Genomic DNA, 18268 nt, shown 5'->3' with positions numbered 1-18268 from the left:
AACATTTGCATCACAGATTCATTTTGTATGTCCTATGTGACTTACGTTTAGAAACTCAGTTCATTTCTAGTGGCCACAGAAGCTTAGCTTCTTATTGTATTCTGCTTCAGTTGAGTCACACTGGGTGGTTTCTTTGTGTGAGCATGTGAGGCACCGTTGTCACTGATCACCAGCTGAAGAGAGAGGAGCCTTGTCCCAGACCTGCCTCAATCCCACTTAAATATGCCAGATGATTTGTAAACTACTAACCACACATCCTCTCCCTCAGAGGGGTTGTTCTTGACTGAGATGCCTGTTCCCAAACCCTCTGAGAGGAATACAATAGCAGTTTTGGGTTTTTTCATGGGTTGGTTGGTTTGTTGGTTTGTTTATTTGTTTGTTTGTTTGTTGGGGCTTTTTTACTGACAAGTCTACCAATTTTATGGTGTGACCAAATGATTCCATATTCCAATGAGACCAAGAATGCTGCACACTTGGTAGCTCAGAGGCTTGTGTGTAGCCTGTCAAGAGCAGCAAAGCCACTGAGGTGGTATAGGCCAGGCTTTTAAGTACAGATGCTACAGTCTACTTGGGTAATTTGGATTGGGTAATAAGACAACTTCCCTTACTTCAGTCTTTCACCCATTTTTGGTTTGGGAAGCATGAAAGCAGAGGATATGTTGCACAGCACAGAATGCCACACTGCGCTGTGAGTGACACAGTGCCAGTTTATAAATACCTGAGGGCTGGGGGTCAAGAGGGAGGGGGCAGGCTCTGCTCAGTGGGACCCTGTGGTAGGACAAGGGGCAGTGGATATGAACTACAGCACAGGAGATTCCACCTCAACATGAGGAGGAACTTCTTCCCTGTGAGGGTCCCAGAGCACTGGAACAGGCTGCCCAGAGAGGTTGTGGAGTCTCCTTCTCTGGAGCCTTTCCAGCCCTGTCTGGATGTGTTCCTGTGTGACCTGTGCTGGATTCTATGGTCCTGCTCTGACAGGGGGGTTGGACTGGATGATCTCTAGAGGTCCCTTCAACCCCTAATGCCTCTAACATACTGTGATCTTGTGAACTTGACGTATTCTCATAGAACAAAACCACTCAAACAAAGGTAATTAAATAAAGGAGGGCAGAGCTAAGGGCAGATGAAAGAACCACATTGACATCCTCAGTTGGGGATCCAGCTACTGACTCAGATACCTGGTGAGCCTCTGTGAACCTTGCTGCTAGAGGAAAATCAGTCACTTCCTCTGTTTGTGGCATGAGACATTCATAAAATGTATACAGCAGGCCATGGCAACACACCTCTGCCAGTGAGCAAATGTCATTGCATGTTTTAAAACAGGCTCCTCAGCGATTTCTAACTCCTTATTTCCCTAGTCTCTATGAAATTCAAGAGGGTTTACTAATTACTTACCTATTCATTCCTCACATCTACTTTAACAGTAACACCATCAAACATACACAGTGTTATTTAAGATCACCATCTAGAACTTCAGGGAATGATAATGACTTATAAAAGAAAAAAAGTAAACCAATTAAAAATGCAGCAAATATTGGACTAGCAATTCCAGCCAAATGGGCCCAATTATTATACCCATGGGGACTCCTGCAGGATAAATCATCTAGTCCATCCTTTTGCCACAGTCCCACATGGGGAAGTAGGGAACCTACAGACAACATAAATTCTTTATTTTGTTGCTGGTTTTTTTTTTTTCTCAGGTGAAAGCAGCAGCAGGAGCAGATGAAAACTGAAGCTGAATCTCCTCTTTAATCAACTCTCCTTCCATGGCAAAAATACAAGCACCTTTTTTACCCATCTTGTTGGCCTAAAGTCTGTAGCTCTGCTGTGTGTAAATTGTGGTGGAGGAAAACATTTTTTCTGCTGTACATGTGTAAAGAGATGGGTCCCCTGGGAGGCTGTCCCAGTCTCCCTGTGAAAGCAGTGTGCTGCCGAGGCCCAGCACTCTGGTCTTTGGGAGCTCCTGAGAAGAGTGGGTAGCTGTCTGCCTTGCACGCCGGCTTCGCTGTGCTTGCTGCTGCGGCTGCCAAACCGTTCTGCGTCACCTCTGAAGCAAGGCTTTCATATGTGCCTCTACTGTGCTTGATGACTTCCATGAGCTCCTTCTCTTTCAGGAGGTTGCTCAGACACAAATTGGACAGCTGACAGCTCTTGCTCTCAAAGGCCGTGGCTTGGCTGCCTGGTGAGCATCTAAAAGGGTCCTCGGTGGGAGTATGTGCTGGCTTTCTGTCCCTTGTGCTGAGATTTTGGCTCACCATTTTGTTTGGATATGTAGCCTGAGGAAACAAAGCAAAAAAAAAATCTATTAGTACCAGAACATAGCAGCAAAACGGCGTGGAGTATATAAGACACTCCTCACTACAGGTGTAGGGCACACCGTGCTGGCAGCTTAAAACCAAAGACCAATCTCAAACACTGGTAAAATTCCCAAAGTACTGCTATCATAACATAGGAGCATGGTCATTCATACCTAACAGAGCTGAAATTGCAAATGACCTTTATAGGCAATGACTTGGGATTTTTTTATCCCCTTTGAAAATAGTTTAAATCAGAGGAGAAGATTTGTTTGTGTGTTTGTTTATTCTGGAACATTATAAATGGTTTAAAAAGGTTCCAGGAACCGTAAATAGATTTTCAGAAGCATTTCATATGATGAAAGAGGAAAAAAAAAATCATTCTATAGAGCTCAACTCTTAATATTGTTGAATGCTTAGAAAATGTAGAGAGCATTCTTCATGAATATCTTCATGCCTCAAACTCAGAGCATGCTTAACTTTCATTGTCTGTTGAAGCTAGATGTTTTGAGGGTATACTTAGAATTAAATCACAGAATGGTCAGGGTTGGAAGGGACCTAAAGGATCATCCAGTTCCAACCCCCCTGCCATGGGCAGGAACACCTCACACTACAGCAGGTTGCTCACAGCCACATCCAGCTTGGCCTTAACTTCCAAGGATGGGACTTCTACAACTGCCCTGAGCAGCTGCTCCAGTGCCTCACAACCCTTTCCATGAACACATGTTTCCTAATGTGCAGCCTAAACCTCTCCTGGCACAGCTTGAGGCCATTCCTTCTTGTTCTGTCACGAGTTACTGGTGAGAGAAGACCAGAGCCTACCTCTCAACAACCTCCTGCCATGGAGCTACAGAGAGCAATGAGGTCTCCCCTCAGCCTCCTTGTTTGCAGACTAACCAGCCCCAGCTCCCTCAGCCTCTCCTCACAGCCTTGTTCTCCAGCCCCTCACCAGCTCAGTTCCCTTCTCTGTCCCAGCTCCAGCTCCTCGATGTCCTTCCTGTGCTGCAGTGCCCAACGCTGAGCACAGGACTCGAGGTGCAGCCTCCCCAACACTGAGTGCAGAGGGACAATCCCCTCCCTGCTCCTACTGGCCACACTGCTTCTGATCCAGGCCAGGATGCCCTTGGCCCTCTTGGCCACCTGGGCACACTGCTGGTTGTTCTGCAGTTTAGTGCACTTTTCACCAGCAATCCTAAAGAATCTGTGCATGTTGCATGTAAATAAATTGCATTATTTGTGCACCTGACAACTGCTGTTGAATGCAGCCAGGCCTCCAGCTCACAGGCTGCTCCTGCACCTGCTGCCAGGCCTATTGCCACAGCAATAATCGACACATTTGTTAAGAGGCAAGTCCAGCTGCCCCTCGCCCCTCTAATCAATGAGGACCAGCTGGAATACAAAGGGATTCACCTCTTACCAAATTTATCCTGCTGCAGTTGGCAGGATTGCCATGGATAAACTACTGCAGAAACATAACTGAGCACCATCCCAGGCAGGGTTGGAATAAGTCCAGAAAGTTTGGAAGAACAAGGGCAAAGTAGTAGAGCAAATAGAACAATGAAACTGAAAATTGGAAAAGGTAATGGAGTCATTTGTGCCATTTGGGGGGCTTAGCTGGAGAACACAACAAAAGAAAAAGTTTTCCACTGCCTGAAAAAAAGGCTGCAAATGTAGAAGATGCACGTGTGAGGTCAGAGAGTGAGGTACTTAAACTATCACTGGTTTTTGAGAAAGAGGCACAAGGGAAACTGGAAAAACCCACGGATGCTCTTCCAAGTCAAATGCTGCTCCTCTGAAAGAACAATTAGAAAGCTCTGCTGGCCACAGTTGAGAGGTGGCAGGAGCAGCTGCAGGAGAGGTCAGAGAAATTATTTTCTTGGATCACTCTAATTCAGTCTAACACATCCATAAGGTGGTACGCTGTGGGAATCCCCAAATGTGGGACAGAGACATTTGGGATAATGATGATGATGATCTAGAAGAAGACCCTGACCCTATTTCAGAACCAGTACAGGTTGAGCCATTAAATAAGACTGAAACCGCTGGTGAGGGGGACTACCATGTGTACCATCCCCTGCTTCCCTGCTGAGCTAGACAAATTGCAGAATGCCAGGCACCTGGAGAAATCTGAAGCCAGGTCTGTGTGGCAGGTGTGGTGGGTTGAAATTTCCCCCCAGCATTAAATTTGCTAGACCAGCTCAGCTGGAAGCAGATGAAAGCTGTATTTACAGGCAAAACTACAATCTCCAACGGAATGCAATGAGTATGTACAAATATCCAGGAGTTACAATATCTACAGGGATTTACAATTAACAAACAGCACAAGAACCTCCCTGGTCAAAGACCAGGGGAAGCTACTAGCTTCTCCTTCTCTGCTTCCCCCTTACCCCCCCTGTACAAAAGGGAGAAGAGACAGCAGCAGAGAAGTTAATACCAAAACAATGCAGCCAAGATCAAGCAGAAGTGAGTTAGCATCTCAGGGCAAAGAAGCAAAAAGAGAGGAAATTGTCTGGGTACAACTTGTTTTAGTCTCTTATCTCACCAATGGATTGTCTAGAATGATCTTTATTTTCCTTTTCACACCCAATGATGATTTATTGGCATTTTACTACTTTTCTGCTCAAGATCTGTGAAAAAATTTAAAGGCATAGCCTAAAACTACCAGACAGGTTTCCTTCATGGGCAGAGATCAGGTCTTGTTGAGTGAGAAAGAAGCAACAGGATATTGGGGACCTGGAGTACTTCTAACTACCTCCCTCGGTATCTAGGTAACCACAACTACTCATTGACCACACAAGCCACTTACTGGGCTGGGTTCATTGACTCCCAGGAGAGAGTAGATCCTCTTATTCTTAAGACTTCATGGTTCTCAGCTCCAGCAGCCTCCATGCCCAAGGCAGAACATGTACAAGTGATGTGTGACAGAGATATTAAGGTTATCCCCGATGCCAGTACCCATCGATCCAGCCAGAGTAACTCCTCTGATTTGTGGCCTTTCAGATAGCCTAAATAGATATATCATATGTCCCCAGTTTAACCCAAATGGACTGTGCTATGAACACTGTTGCAGACCTCCTCGTGAGCAAAGTCACACATCAACCCCGAGCAGCTTCACCCAGGAGAAAGTGAATCAGGGGTCTTCCTAGGACAAGCTGATCTGGGGGGCAGTATGGGTGGGAATCACAGAATCACAGAATGTTAGGGGCTGGAAAGGACCTCAAAAGCTCATCCAGTCCAACCCCCCTGCCAGAGCAGGAGCACCTAGAGCAGATCAAACTGAGAATGGTCTGGCAATGAGCTCTGCCAGCTCCCTCAGCACCTGTGGGTGCATTCCATCAGGACCCATGGATTTATGGATGTTCAGATTGCTTAACTGTTCCCTAACCCAGTCCTCATCAACCACAGAAAATACCTCCTTTGTCCTGTCCCCCTCTGGAGCCTCAGGGACTTGTGGCTCCTGAGGGCAGCCTCCACCAGAATAGACAGAGACAAAGAAAGCATTTAGTAACTCTGCCATCTGCATCCCCTGTCACCAAGGCACCCATCTCATCCAGCACTGGGCCTGCACTGCCTCTAGTGTTAGCTTTTCTTGCAACACACTTGATAAAGCCCTTCCTGTTGTCCTGACCTCCCTTTCAAGGGTGAATTCCAAGGAGTCCTTAGCCTTCCTAGTTGTCTCCTTATAGTCATGTACTCCCAAGTGCTAGCCCCTCCTTCCATGATCTGTAGACTCTCTCCTTCCACCTGAGTTTGGTCAGCAGCTCCCTACTTAACCATGCAGGTCTCCTGGCTCCCCTTCTCCATTTCCTACCCTTTTGGATGCTCTGATCTTGAGCTTGGAAGAAGAGGTCCTTGAATACTAACCATCTTGGGCCCTTTTGCCTTCTAGTACTCTGTCCCATGAGATTTCCCCTAGCAGTTGTTTGAAAAGGCCAAAGTTGGCCCTGCTGAAATCCAGTGTTGTGATCTTGCTTGGTACTTGGCTCCTACCACACAAGGTCCTCAACTCTAACATCTTGTTGTTGCTGCAGCCAAAGCTGCTCTCAACCTTCACCGCTTCAACCAGCCCCTCCTTGTTGATGAGTATCAGATCCAGTAATGCTCCTTTCCTAGTAGGCACATCCACTATTTGCATCATGAAGTTATCATCAGTGCACTGGAGGAGCCTCCTGGACTGTGGGTGGCTGGCTGTGCCAGTGCTCCAGCAAATATCGGGGTAAAGTCCCCCTTAAGAAGCAGGGCCTGCGATTTTGAGGCTGCTGTAAGTTGCCTGTAGAAGGCCTCATCAACTTCATCAACTTGATCAGGTGGTCTGTAATAAACACTCACAACAGTATCAGTCATGCTAGCCTGCCCCTTAATTCTCACCCACAAACTCTCAGCTTGCCACTCAGCCATCTCTGGGCTGAACTCAATACATTCTAGCTGCTCTCTCTCACATAGAGAGCAACTCGACCACCTGTCTTGGTTGGCCTGTCTTGCCTAAAAAGGACATAGCCATCCATGGCCACACTCCAGTCGTGGGAGCTGTCCCACCATGATGGCAACCAGATCATAACCCCTTGACCACACATGGATTTCTAACTCCTCCTGTTAGGAGGAATAGGAGGATTCAACAAATCACTTGCAAATCTCCCACCCCAAGAGCACCTCCATGGGCAGTCTGAACCTTCCTGAGGCAAACCAGTTCAAACCTGCAGTCTGGGAGGGCACAACCTACACAAAAAGCATTAGTGGTGATGAGAAAAAGCTCAAATTATTGAAGTCAGGTAACCATGAAGAGCCTGTTTGAAACCAAGGCAACTAGGATAAAGAGTCTTTAAGCACAAAGCATTGTGAATAGTCCCTAAGTTAGCAGCTGTTGGCTGGATGATATTTAAGGTCCCTTCCAACCCAAACCATTCTATGAACCTCTGAGGGACAACATTAGCACCAGGATTTGATGTACTAACAGGCAGGCAGTGGTGGAATTTCAGAAGCCACAAGATGGAAGGAGGTCACAGGTCACACCAGGACCCTGGAGCTCACTCTGGGACCCTGCAGCTCACTCCTGCGATGGCGCTGCCGCAATCCTGAATCTGCAGCTTACTCAACCCTCTGCCAGTTGCATCTTAATGAGCCGTCACAGAGGCTCTTGGCTGCCTGGAGACAATTAGCTGCCCTCAGCCCCTTAATCTCTAAGCTCTGTCCGGAAGGCAAGAGGATTCATCTCCTGCCAAATCTGTTCTCCACTTCACGCAAAATGTGCAAGTAAATAAAATCTTCCTCTTGGGACAAGAGTCAAACTTGCTGCCTTGAGCAAGAATCCCTGTGTTTGTTGTAAGGAATGTTTCTGGAGTTACTCTATGTCCTTTGACAACCTAAAGATTAGCATCATAAACTGAGAGGACCTTCCTGATGGGACATCTAGTCTGTTCCACAATTCTGGGTAGCATCCCAGTGTTATCCCCATGGGTTTTCTGACACTTTTTTCTTTGTTTGTTTATTTGTTTTTGAACCATCTCGTTCTATTACTGATTACCTGTGAGAAGAGACCAGCACCAACCTCTCCACAAGGTCCTTTCAGGTAGTTGTAGACAGCAATGAGGTCTCCCCTCAGCCTCCTCTGTTTCACACTAACCATCCCCAGCTCCTTCAATTGCTCTTCATCAGATTTATTCTCCAGGCCCTTCCCAGCTTCCTTGCCCTCCTCTGCCCTGGCTCCAGCACCTCCACATCTCTCTTGGATTGAGGTGCCCAAAACTGGACACAATACTCAAGGTGTGGCCTCAGCAAAGCTGAGTGCCAGGGAACAATCCCCTCCCTGCTCCTGCTGGACACAGCATTGCTGATCCCAGCCAGGATGCCTTTGGTTTTCTGGGTCACCTGGGCACACTGCTGGCTCCTATTCAGCTGCTGAGCACCCCCAGTTTCCTTTCTGCCAGCAGGTCTCCAGCGACACTGCCCCAAGCCTGCGGCATTGCTTGGGGTTGTTGTGCCCCAAGTGCAGGACCTGGCATTTGGCCTTGTTGAAGCTCATCCTGGCAACATTGGCCATGGATCCAATCCATCCAAGTCCCTCTGTAGAGCCTCCTTACCCTCATACACTCCCATTTGAAGAATGCAATCAAGCTAACCCTTAGTCTTCTCTGCTCCAGAATAAAAAATATCATATTAATCTTTTCCACTAGGACTCACCTCTACGCTCAATCCTTCTCAGTTGTCTTCTCTATAGATTCTTTTCAGCATTTCCACATTTTTTTTCTTGGCACACATGGCCGAGAAGTGAAATGCTGAAGTTAATCACCCACTACTATGAAGCAGAAGCATCTCTGTTAATCCTGCAAAGAACTTCTTCACCTGATTCTTTTTAATTCAGTCCAGTTTGAGGTTACTGGCTGCAAAAACCTCCAGGGATGAGGCTGCCATGGGCAACCTGTGCCACTGTCACATCACCCTCATGGGGAACAACTTCTTCTTGACATCCAATATGAATCTATCCACTTCCAGTTTTGCTCCATTCCCCCCCAGTCTTATCACTAATTGTCACCTTAACAAGTCCCTCCCCAGCTTTATTTTAGGCCCCCTTCAGATACTGGAAGGCCACAAGAAGGTCTCCTTGGAGCCTTCTCTTCTCCAGACTGAACAGCCCTACTTCATGTAAACTATAAATTTGCTTTATTAGTAAATTTCTAATTTATGACCTAATTGTGGCCTTCCAGTATCTGAAGGGGGCCTGCAAAGAAGGCTGGAGAGGGACTTCTCAGGATCTCAGCTAGTGTTAGGACTAGGGGGAATGGAATGAAGCTGGAGGTGGGGAGATTCAGGCTGGATGTGAGGAGGAAGTTCTTCACCATGAGATTGGTGAAGCCCTGGAATGGGTTGTCCAGGGAGGTGGTTGGGGTGCCATCCCTGGAGGTGTTTAAGCCCAGGCTGGATGAGGCTCTGTCCAGGCTGATCTAGTGTGGGGTGTCCCTGCCCATGGCGGGAGGGTTGGAACTAGATGATCCTTGTGGTCCCTTCCAACTCTGACTGATACTATGATACTATGATACTATTATGTAGTCTATCATCCAGGTAGTAAAGGAATAGTATTGAACACCCTAACACCCTACTTACTGTAGCCTTCCATTTTAACATTAGGCTCTTGTTAAGCAATTTCCAGAGACAGTTTTCCAATTTAGTCTGCATTTGTTTCATTTAGTCTGCACATTATGTTTATAAAACAGTATCAAAAGCCTTACTAAAAGCAAGGAATCTGACACCTACTGTGGTTTTTTTTTACTAGCCAGAAGACCTGTTACCGTGCTGTTGAACTAAATCAGATTGGTTTGGTAATTGATTTGATTTGTAATCCATGCTGGCTCTTGTTCGTCTCATTTTCCTCTATGTCCTCCTAATTTGCTTGATTATTTGCCTTTTTGGGGGGGGCAGCTGGGGGGCTTTCCTAAGAATTGAAGTTAAACTAATGGGAAAAAATTATAGTATATTTGAGATGAATTGTAACCTCCCCTCCATGCTCACAAAACCAGACAGTGATGCTGCACTCCGATCAGTGCATACTTGTTTTAATGACAAGGCCTCAGAGCTTTTCATGGTGGTATATATGGCTCAGTAAAAAGCCTGGGAAGTAAGAACCATTTCTCTTCTTACAGCTGCTACTGAAGTGCCACCAAAACCATATAATTTGTCTGATTAATCAGCCACTACCCTTACTCTTGTCTTCATTCAGTGAGTTGCTTAGCCATGAGCAGCATGACGTGACAGACTGGAGCTGAAACACGTTGTTGCAGATCTTTGTAGCTGCAGCTACAGAGGCTTCTCCCAGTGAGAAGCATGACCGTTGCTGGCGGCCTTGGATGCAAGTTGTCTTAGAATCTTAAGAATGGCTTAGCCTTTACTTTTGTCTCTAGAAATAGAGTAGAAACTAAAAACCTGTAAGGAACAAACTCATATGAAATAAAATATACCAACAAGGTTTTAAAGAAGAATTAAGTGGTTTCAGAAACGAGAAGCACTTTCAAAGCAAGGCACACTGCGGAAACTGAGTATCAGTAAAAGGTCCGAAGCATGGCTACATGAATTACATGTTGCTTTGATAACTCATTCTTGATGAAAAGCTGTTTTAGATATCTAGCACTGTGGTGTTCCTTTCTTCCTCCTTATCAAGGCTACAGGACACATTAAATATTTTCATTTTAGAAAGTTCAAGCTGGGTTTGTTAAGCCTTGAAATGATTTACTTATGGCTGCTATCCATTGGATGTAGGTATCAATAAATGTTTAATCATACATATGTGTTGATTGAAGGTCTTTGTCTTGTGAAGCTGTAACTTGCAGAAATTCCCCTTCTGTTGAATAATTAAATGCTGCCCGGGTTTGAGCTGGACAGAGCACAGGACAGGCTGCAGAATTTACCTCAAAGGAGTAAATAAAAACACTGGCATGGAATTGGAAGCTAGATAGAAAGAATATTTGCAAAAGTAAACTAAGTACATGTAGTAGTTTCAGGATATGCCTTTAAAAACTTTGAAAACAGATCTTGAGCAGAAAAGTAGTAAAATGTAAATAAATCACTATTGGATGTCAGACATTGAATGACTTCTCTGCTCCTGCTGGCCACACTCTTCCTGATGCAGGCCAGGATGCCATTGGCTTTCTTGGCCACCTGGGCACACTGCTGGCTCATGTTCAGCTGCTGTCCACCAGTACCCCCAGGTCCCTCTCTGCCTGGCTGCTCTCCAGGCACTCTGACCCCAACCTGTAGCACTGCATAGGGTTGTTGTGGCTAGTGTGTAGAACCTGGCACTTAGATGTGTTTAATTTCATGCCCTTGGCCTCTGCCCATCTGTCCAGCCCGGCAAGGTCCCTCTGCAGAGCTCTCCTACCCTCTCCTGCCCCCAGCTTGGTGTCATCTGCAAATTTACTGATGATGGGCTCAATGCCCTCATCCATATCATCAATAAAGAAATTGAACAGAGGCCCAACGCTGATCCCTGGGGGGCATCACTAGTGACTCTGCTTCTGTGTCTTCTCTCTTTTGTACAGAGGGGTAAGGGAGAGGCAGAGAGGGCAAAACTCATAGCTGTTCCTGTGCTGTTCATTAGTTGTAAATACCGGTAAATAGTGTAACTCCTGGATATTTTGTACATATTCATTGCATTCCATTGTAAATTTAGTTTTGACTGTAAATGCAGCTTTCATTTGCTTCCAGTTGGGCTGGTCTGGCAAAGTTAATGTTGTGGGGGGTGATATATACAACGAGAATTGTCCATGGCCCAGCCCAGCCCGCCAGACCAAGCCCCAAGGTACACAGCAGAAATAGATACCCACGATCCAGGCCTCCCTCCCACACAGCTGGAAATGAGAGCACCAGCTAAGAGCCAAACTGCCCAGAAGGTCTGCTCCTTACATAGGGATAATACAGGAAAGGAATGGAATAACATTTGCAATGTCTGATGCCTTCCTCTGGGAACCTTTTGTCCCCTCCCCCCCCCCCCCAGGAGTTCAGCTCCACAGTATAACGATTAATCCTTAACCTACCACAAACACAAAACAGGTGGTGATAAATGAGGAGCTAATTTACATAGATTTAAAAACATGAATAGAAATGTACCATCAGCAGTATTCTAAGATATTGGGTTGACCTGGTCCGCAGCTATAACATGCAGGTGGCTAACAAGGAAAGAGATACTTGTTCTGTCATTCCATCAGATGCACAATTAGGCACGAAGCAAACCAAGGTTTTTAATAGAAACACTGCTAAAAAGCAATACTATCAGTGAAAGATTACTGAAGAACAGCTGCCAATAAGGAAAAGAGAGAACAGTGGTCAGATGGGAGCCAAAATCAACAAGAAATCCTCTCCCCTCCTCTCCTGAATAACATTTCTCCCCGCAGGATATTGTCAATAAAAAGTCCAATGCTACTTTGAATTTCATGGCAGTAACCTTCCCTTATCATTCAAATGTTTGCATAAAATTCACCACATACAGAACTGAAACTCATTGTGTGTTGTTCATTTGCTGAACGCAGATTATTTTAGCCTGAAAGAATATAGCCCAACTGAGTTGTCTTGCTGTCCCATTTCATAGTTATTTCGGATCCTCATCATCAGGTCAGAACAAGAAAAATATCCCAGAATGAAATGCACAAAAGTAAAAACACAAAACCCACACATGCAGCACCCATAAGAAAAGTACCTGGGACAAAACTGAACTTTTATTTTTAACCCATTTCTCCTTAGGTTTCTGTAAATAATTCACAGAGAATTTTCTGGGGTGGGCTGTTAGGTATGAGCTGCGTTCCAGGCGCGTTAGCCGTGAGCGAGCAAAGCCACAATCCCCACGCATCTGTTTGCCAATGTGAAGGCTGAGTCCTTGTCCAAAGCTGAAGGTGGCTTCATGCCAGTCGTGATCCAGCCTAGCCCGGAGCAGCTGCAGGCCTGCTGTAAACTGCTGCTTGGCAGTGCTCCACGAAGCTGATCTGCCAGCTGGTGACTGCTGAAGTGAAAAATCCATTCATCTCTTTCCCTTTTATTTTTCAGTAACTCAGCTAGAACCAACAACTTCACTGCCCTAGAAATGCCCAAATGCCGCCCTGCCTAAAAGTGGTCCCAGGAAATGGGCTGCAATTAGAATGCAAATGTGGCTCTGAAATTCCTTTTCTAAAGTAGCCCATTTCAAATATATGTAGAGAGGGGGGGAAAAAAAAAAAAAAAAAAAGAAAGAAAAAGAAAAAAGCCTCCTTTGTTGTTTCAAATACATCTTAAACTGCAAGAAAACATCTGGGTTTGAATGTCCTGGTCAAATTAAACATAAAAATGTGTATGTTTTCTTGCCTGAATATATTTCCATCCCTAAAAATAAAAAAATATTTAAAAGTGTCCTAGTTTCAGTCCTTCAGGAGGCACAGAGTGTGCAGGAGGTGTACTGGAAGTGTACTCTTTGTATTTCCTACCACAAAGCCTGCAGCTCTATACATTTGGCTGCAAAGTTATTGTCTCTCTTTTTCCTCCCTTTCTCCTCCCTGGACACAGTGAGCTCCCTTATCTGGTGCTGGGGTAAAATGGTTCCAGTCTTATCTGTGGCCTTCAAGGCCAAACTAATTTTTACTGTGCAATCTTGGCCTGATTAGGTTTAATGCCAGGAGCCAAGGGGAGGTCTGGCCAGCCTGAATCCAGCCTAGCAAGAGGGGGGAGAAAGAGCCCTGGGGTGTATGTTGAACCCCGGGTGGGGAGAAAACGAGCAGTGGGGTTTGTGGTTTGATCTGGCTGGGTGAAGGTTTTTGGGGGGTTTCATGTGTCCTGTATATGTATTAGGTGTTGAGGACTCAGGTATTCTGTATTTTCCTGTATATTTTTGAATACAACTTCTCTCCAATTCAATGAGAACCTCTTTATTTTACCTCCTTTGGGAATAATATCATTTCTGTCTGCTCTCGACAACAAGGATTTCTATTCAGAGCCTGATTGGCTATAAAATGTTGAGAGGCTCGTGTCATGATCACTGGTGCTTCCAGGTACATAAATATAAGCATAATAGAAGCATTTTAGGTTTGATTATTCCATTATTGATTATTTGATTAATCCTGGAATTAAGGTGAGTCAGAAAAAAATAATTAGAAAATTAATTAACAAACAAACAAACCCCAAACCCAAAAACCCCAACACAAACCAAACAAACAAAAAATTAAGGAAATCAAGATAAGTAACAAAAACATTTAAAATATTAAGGCAGGAGGCCTGTGGATGAGGTCTACCTGGACCTCAGCAAGGCATTTGACACCCTCCCCCACAGCAAACTCCTGGCCAAGCTGTCAGCCCATGGCTTGGATGGGAGCACACTGCGTTGGGTTAGGAACTGGCTGGAGGCTGATCCCAGAGAGTGGTGGTGAATGGTGCCACATCCAGCTGGCAGCCAGTCACCAGTGGTGTGCCCCAAGGATCAGTGCTGGGCCCCATGCTCTTTAACATCTTTATTGATGATCTGGATGAGGGCATTGAGTCTGTCATCAGTAAATTTGTGAGCGACACCAAGCTGGGGGCAGGAGTTGATCTGCTGGAGGGTAGAGAGGCTCTGCAGAGGGACATCGACAGGCTGGACAGATGGGCAGAGTCCAACGGCATGAGATTGAACACATCCAAGTGCCGGGTTCAGCACATTGGCCACAGCAACCCCATGCAGTGCTACAGGCTGGGGTCAGAGTGGCTGGAGAGCAGCCGGGCAGAGAGGGACCTGGGGGTACTGGTTGATGGTAGGCTAAACATGAGCCTGCAGTGTGCCCAGGCAGCCAAGAGGGCCAATGGCATCCTGGCCTGCATCAGGAGCAGTGTGGCCAGCAGGAGCAGGGAGGTCATTCTGCCCCTGTACACTGCACTGGTTAGGCCGCACCTCTAGTACTGTGTCCAGTTCTGGGCCCCTCAGTTTAGGAAAGATGTTGACCTGCTGGAGTGTGTCCAGAGAAGGGCAACAAAGTTGGTGAGGGGCTTGGAACACAAGCCGTATGAGGAGAGACTGAGGGAGCTGGGGTTGCTTAGACTGCAGAAGAGGAGACTCAGGCATGACCTTATTGCTCTCTACAACTACCTGAAAAGAGGTTGTAGACAGGCAGAGGTTGGTCTCTTCTCCCAGGCAACACCCACCAGAACAAGAGGACACAGTCTCAAGCTGTGCCAGGGGAGGTTTAGGCTGGAGATTAGGAGGAAGTTTTACACAGAGAGAGTGATTGCCCATTGCAATGTGCTGCCCAGGGAGGTGGTGGAGTCACCATCATTGGAGGAGTTCAGGAGGAGACTTGATAGGGTGCTTGGTGCCATGGTTTAGTTGATTAGGTGGTATTGGGTGATGGGTTGGACACGATCTTGAAGGTGTCTTCCAACCTGGTCTATTCTATTCTATTCTATTCTTTTCTATTCTTTTCTATTCTTTTCTATTTCTATTCTATTCTATTCTAAATTAAGAAACTTAAGACAGTCATAAAAATATTAAGATAATTAAGATAAGTAACAAAAAAAAATAAGACAATTATGACAGACAGAAAAATAAAATTAAGGCAGTCATAACAAAAAAAAGAAAATTAATATAAGTATAAAAAACCCAATAAAATTAAGATAAGTAACAAAAATTTAAGAAAACTAAGATAGTCATCTAAAAAAATTTAAGAAAATTAACATAAGTAACAAAAAAAAAAAAGATAAAATTAAGATAATAATAAATCCATGAAGTTAATATTCTTAATATATCCTTTTGCTGTTGGTTTTTCAGGTTTTTTATAATCCCTCCTTGTGATTTTCATTGCAGTTAACTTTTTCTTATACTGAGGAAAAAAATCTCAAGCCTCCAAACGACCCATTTCAAAGTAATGGAAACTGACTACTCTGGTTCAAACCTCCCAAATGGGACACATTATGGAAAAGGCACTGAAATCATTCATCACTTCCCACTTCCAAACCCCATGAGTGAAACATGACAGGAGTTAGCAGCAGGACAATGCTGCTGCAGGACATTAAAAATCAGATATTGTTGCTGACTTTCTTGCAATAAAGTACTGATCTGAAATGACAGAAAAAGGCATGAATTATAAAAACACCCCAAAAGAGGGTGCAGGTTTTAAAGATGCCTGACCCCAGAGGCACCTGGGAGTCTTAGATGCCTGTAATGTAACTCTTCCAAGCCTGGCAATACTCTGACAGCAGGCATCGAGAATAAATCCAAACAAAATACTCTTCTCACCAGTGTGCCCAGCGCACCCTGACAATCAGCCAGCAAGGCTGTACTGGAAGTGGGAAGTTTTACCTTGACCAAAGGTGTTAATGGAAGGTACACTCTAGAGAGAGTATCACAGTTCCACAGTACATGAGAGGTTGGAAGGGAGCACCAGAGATCATCCAGTCCGACCCCCCTGCCAGAGCAGCATCACCCAGGGGAGTCTGCACAGGAATGCATCCAGGTGGGTTTGGATTGTGTACAGAGAAAGAGAGTCCACAACCTCTCTGGGCAGCCTGCTCCAGGGCTCTGTCAGCCTGTTCCTTGTCTTCCTTGTCCATCCATTATTCCTTGGCTTATTACTGTGCACCACTGAGAAGAGCTTGGCCCCCTCCCCTTGACCCCCCAGCCCTCACCTATGGATAGACATGGATCAGATCCCCTCTCAGCCTTCTCTTCTCCAGACTGAACAGCCCCAGGGCTCTCAGTTTCTCTTCACAGGGGAGATGCTCAGGTCCCCTAAGCATCCTCCTGGCTCTCCCTTGGACTCTCTCCAGCAGGTCTGTCTCTCTTGAGCTGGGGAGCCCAGAACTGGACACAGGATTGCAGCTGTGGCCTCACCAGAATAATTATTCTCACAGAAATCTCTAGACATTCTGTATTTCCTCATTTCTTAATTATTTTGTGTTTGTGGGTGCAAAAGGAGTTGGAAATGTGCTCTAAAATGCAATATTAATTCTATAGCCCAGCATAGCTCACTTGAGCCTGCTCAAGTCTCAGCAGAGCTGCCTGCATTTGCAGCCTAGCCCAGTAGTCATAAAATATAAAGCAAAATAAAGATGTTCAGAAACAAACAAGGTGCTCTGTGTTTCTTCATGGGATGAAAAGGATGAAGCCCTGCATGACACTGGATGAAGGCCTGCATGGCACTTTTAAATGTATAACCCTTCAGCTGCCTTTCCCAGCTCTGCCAGTTTATACATGTGCAGATCTAATTTACCAACACAGAGGTCAGCTCAGTGCTTTGGTGTGCCACCCCTCTCACTGTGTCAGCTCCTTCACTTGTACACCTCCTCATATTTGTGCTTATCAGCTTCTAGTCTGGAGAAGCTCCAATACAAAATGTAATTTACCTGCAGCAGGTAGTTGTTCTTCATTCAGGTCTCTTAAAAAGCACTCTCATTGATTTCAGCAGCACCTCCACCATGAGAGCTGCTTTCACAACCCAGACCTGCCCCTATTGATCAGCTGATGCTGCCTTCTGGCAACATGTGACAAATGAAAGAAGTAAAATCCAGTGTGTCAAAATAAGGCTTGGACTAGTCCCAAGAGGTCATGGGTAAGAGCCAGATGCTGATCAATTTGCAAGCTCTCCACTCACCTCTTACAAAATGAACGCAACCAACATGAGTCAGAAACATTTCTCTCTGTGCCTTTCAAATACCTTGATCTACTTACTGAAAACAAAACTGATGACATGCTGCAATGCACAGCCTCTTCCCCATAATGCCCTTTTAACTGAGTAGTGGAATAGAAATGGACTACAGTGGCAAGCTAATGTCGTGCAATGGTTCTAAGGCAGTGATGATAGTGTGTCCCAGTCCAGAGCGAGACAGATTGCTCCATTGCTCCAAGAGGGGCAAAAGAATAAAACTCACACAAATGGAGTGGATAGGCATGGAAAGGTTAAATGGAAAAGCAATTCATAGACTACAAAACTACAAAGCATAGTGCTGAGCAAAGCATAGAAAGTGCAAAGAAATCCCCAGTCTAAACTTAACACACAAGCTCCTTTACACCAGTTCCAAAACCCAACACTCCCCTTCCCTACCTGGAGTTCACCCCAAAACTCCAGGGCACTTTCTTTCTCCCCCCCACCCCAACCCCCCATTGCCTGGCTGCTTTCAGGCTGGCCAGCCCTGAACTGTACCCACACACACACACTTTTTTTTTTTTTTTACCCTGGCATTGTGCCTAGACAGGCCAAGATTGCACAGGAAAAATAAAGTCACTCAGGCCAAAGAGGCCTGGGATACTCCCCCACTGTTACCAGGTAAGAGAGAGTCTCTCTCCCAAGGGAGCAGAGAGGGAAGCAAGAGAGAGACAATAACTCTGCAGCCAGACTGAGAGGGGTGCAGGACTGATGGGCAGCAATCCACTATTGCCTGTGTGCACCCTCTGGGCTGGGCACTCTGGGCACTGCAGCTCTCAACTCTGTGGCTTATTTTTTGGAGGCACCAGTCGTGAATAGACACACATATGAGAAGTCTGAGAAGTAACCCACAGAGGG

General features: G+C 45.6%; 1 protein-coding gene across 1 annotated transcript in view; it reads right to left on the bottom strand.

Annotated features, from left to right (window-relative positions):
• Positions 1 to 1747: 1747 nt before the first annotated feature.
• The window catches only part of CCSER1 (coiled-coil serine rich protein 1), a 903890-nt gene continuing 887369 nt past the window's right edge, over positions 1748 to 18268 (bottom strand). The window contains exon 11 of the mRNA XM_054163290.1: positions 1748 to 2276. Within this exon, the coding sequence (XP_054019265.1) occupies positions 1791 to 2276 (486 nt within the window). The 3' untranslated portion in view covers positions 1748 to 1790. The remainder of the gene's footprint in view (positions 2277 to 18268) is intronic.

The sequence above is a fragment of the Dryobates pubescens genome, chromosome 1, assembly GCF_014839835.1.
Source record: "Dryobates pubescens isolate bDryPub1 chromosome 1, bDryPub1.pri, whole genome shotgun sequence".
Lineage (NCBI taxonomy): Eukaryota > Metazoa > Chordata > Aves > Piciformes > Picidae > Dryobates > Dryobates pubescens.
The sequence above is the reverse complement of the archived record's forward strand: the minus strand, read 5'-3'. Positions and strand labels throughout refer to the sequence as shown.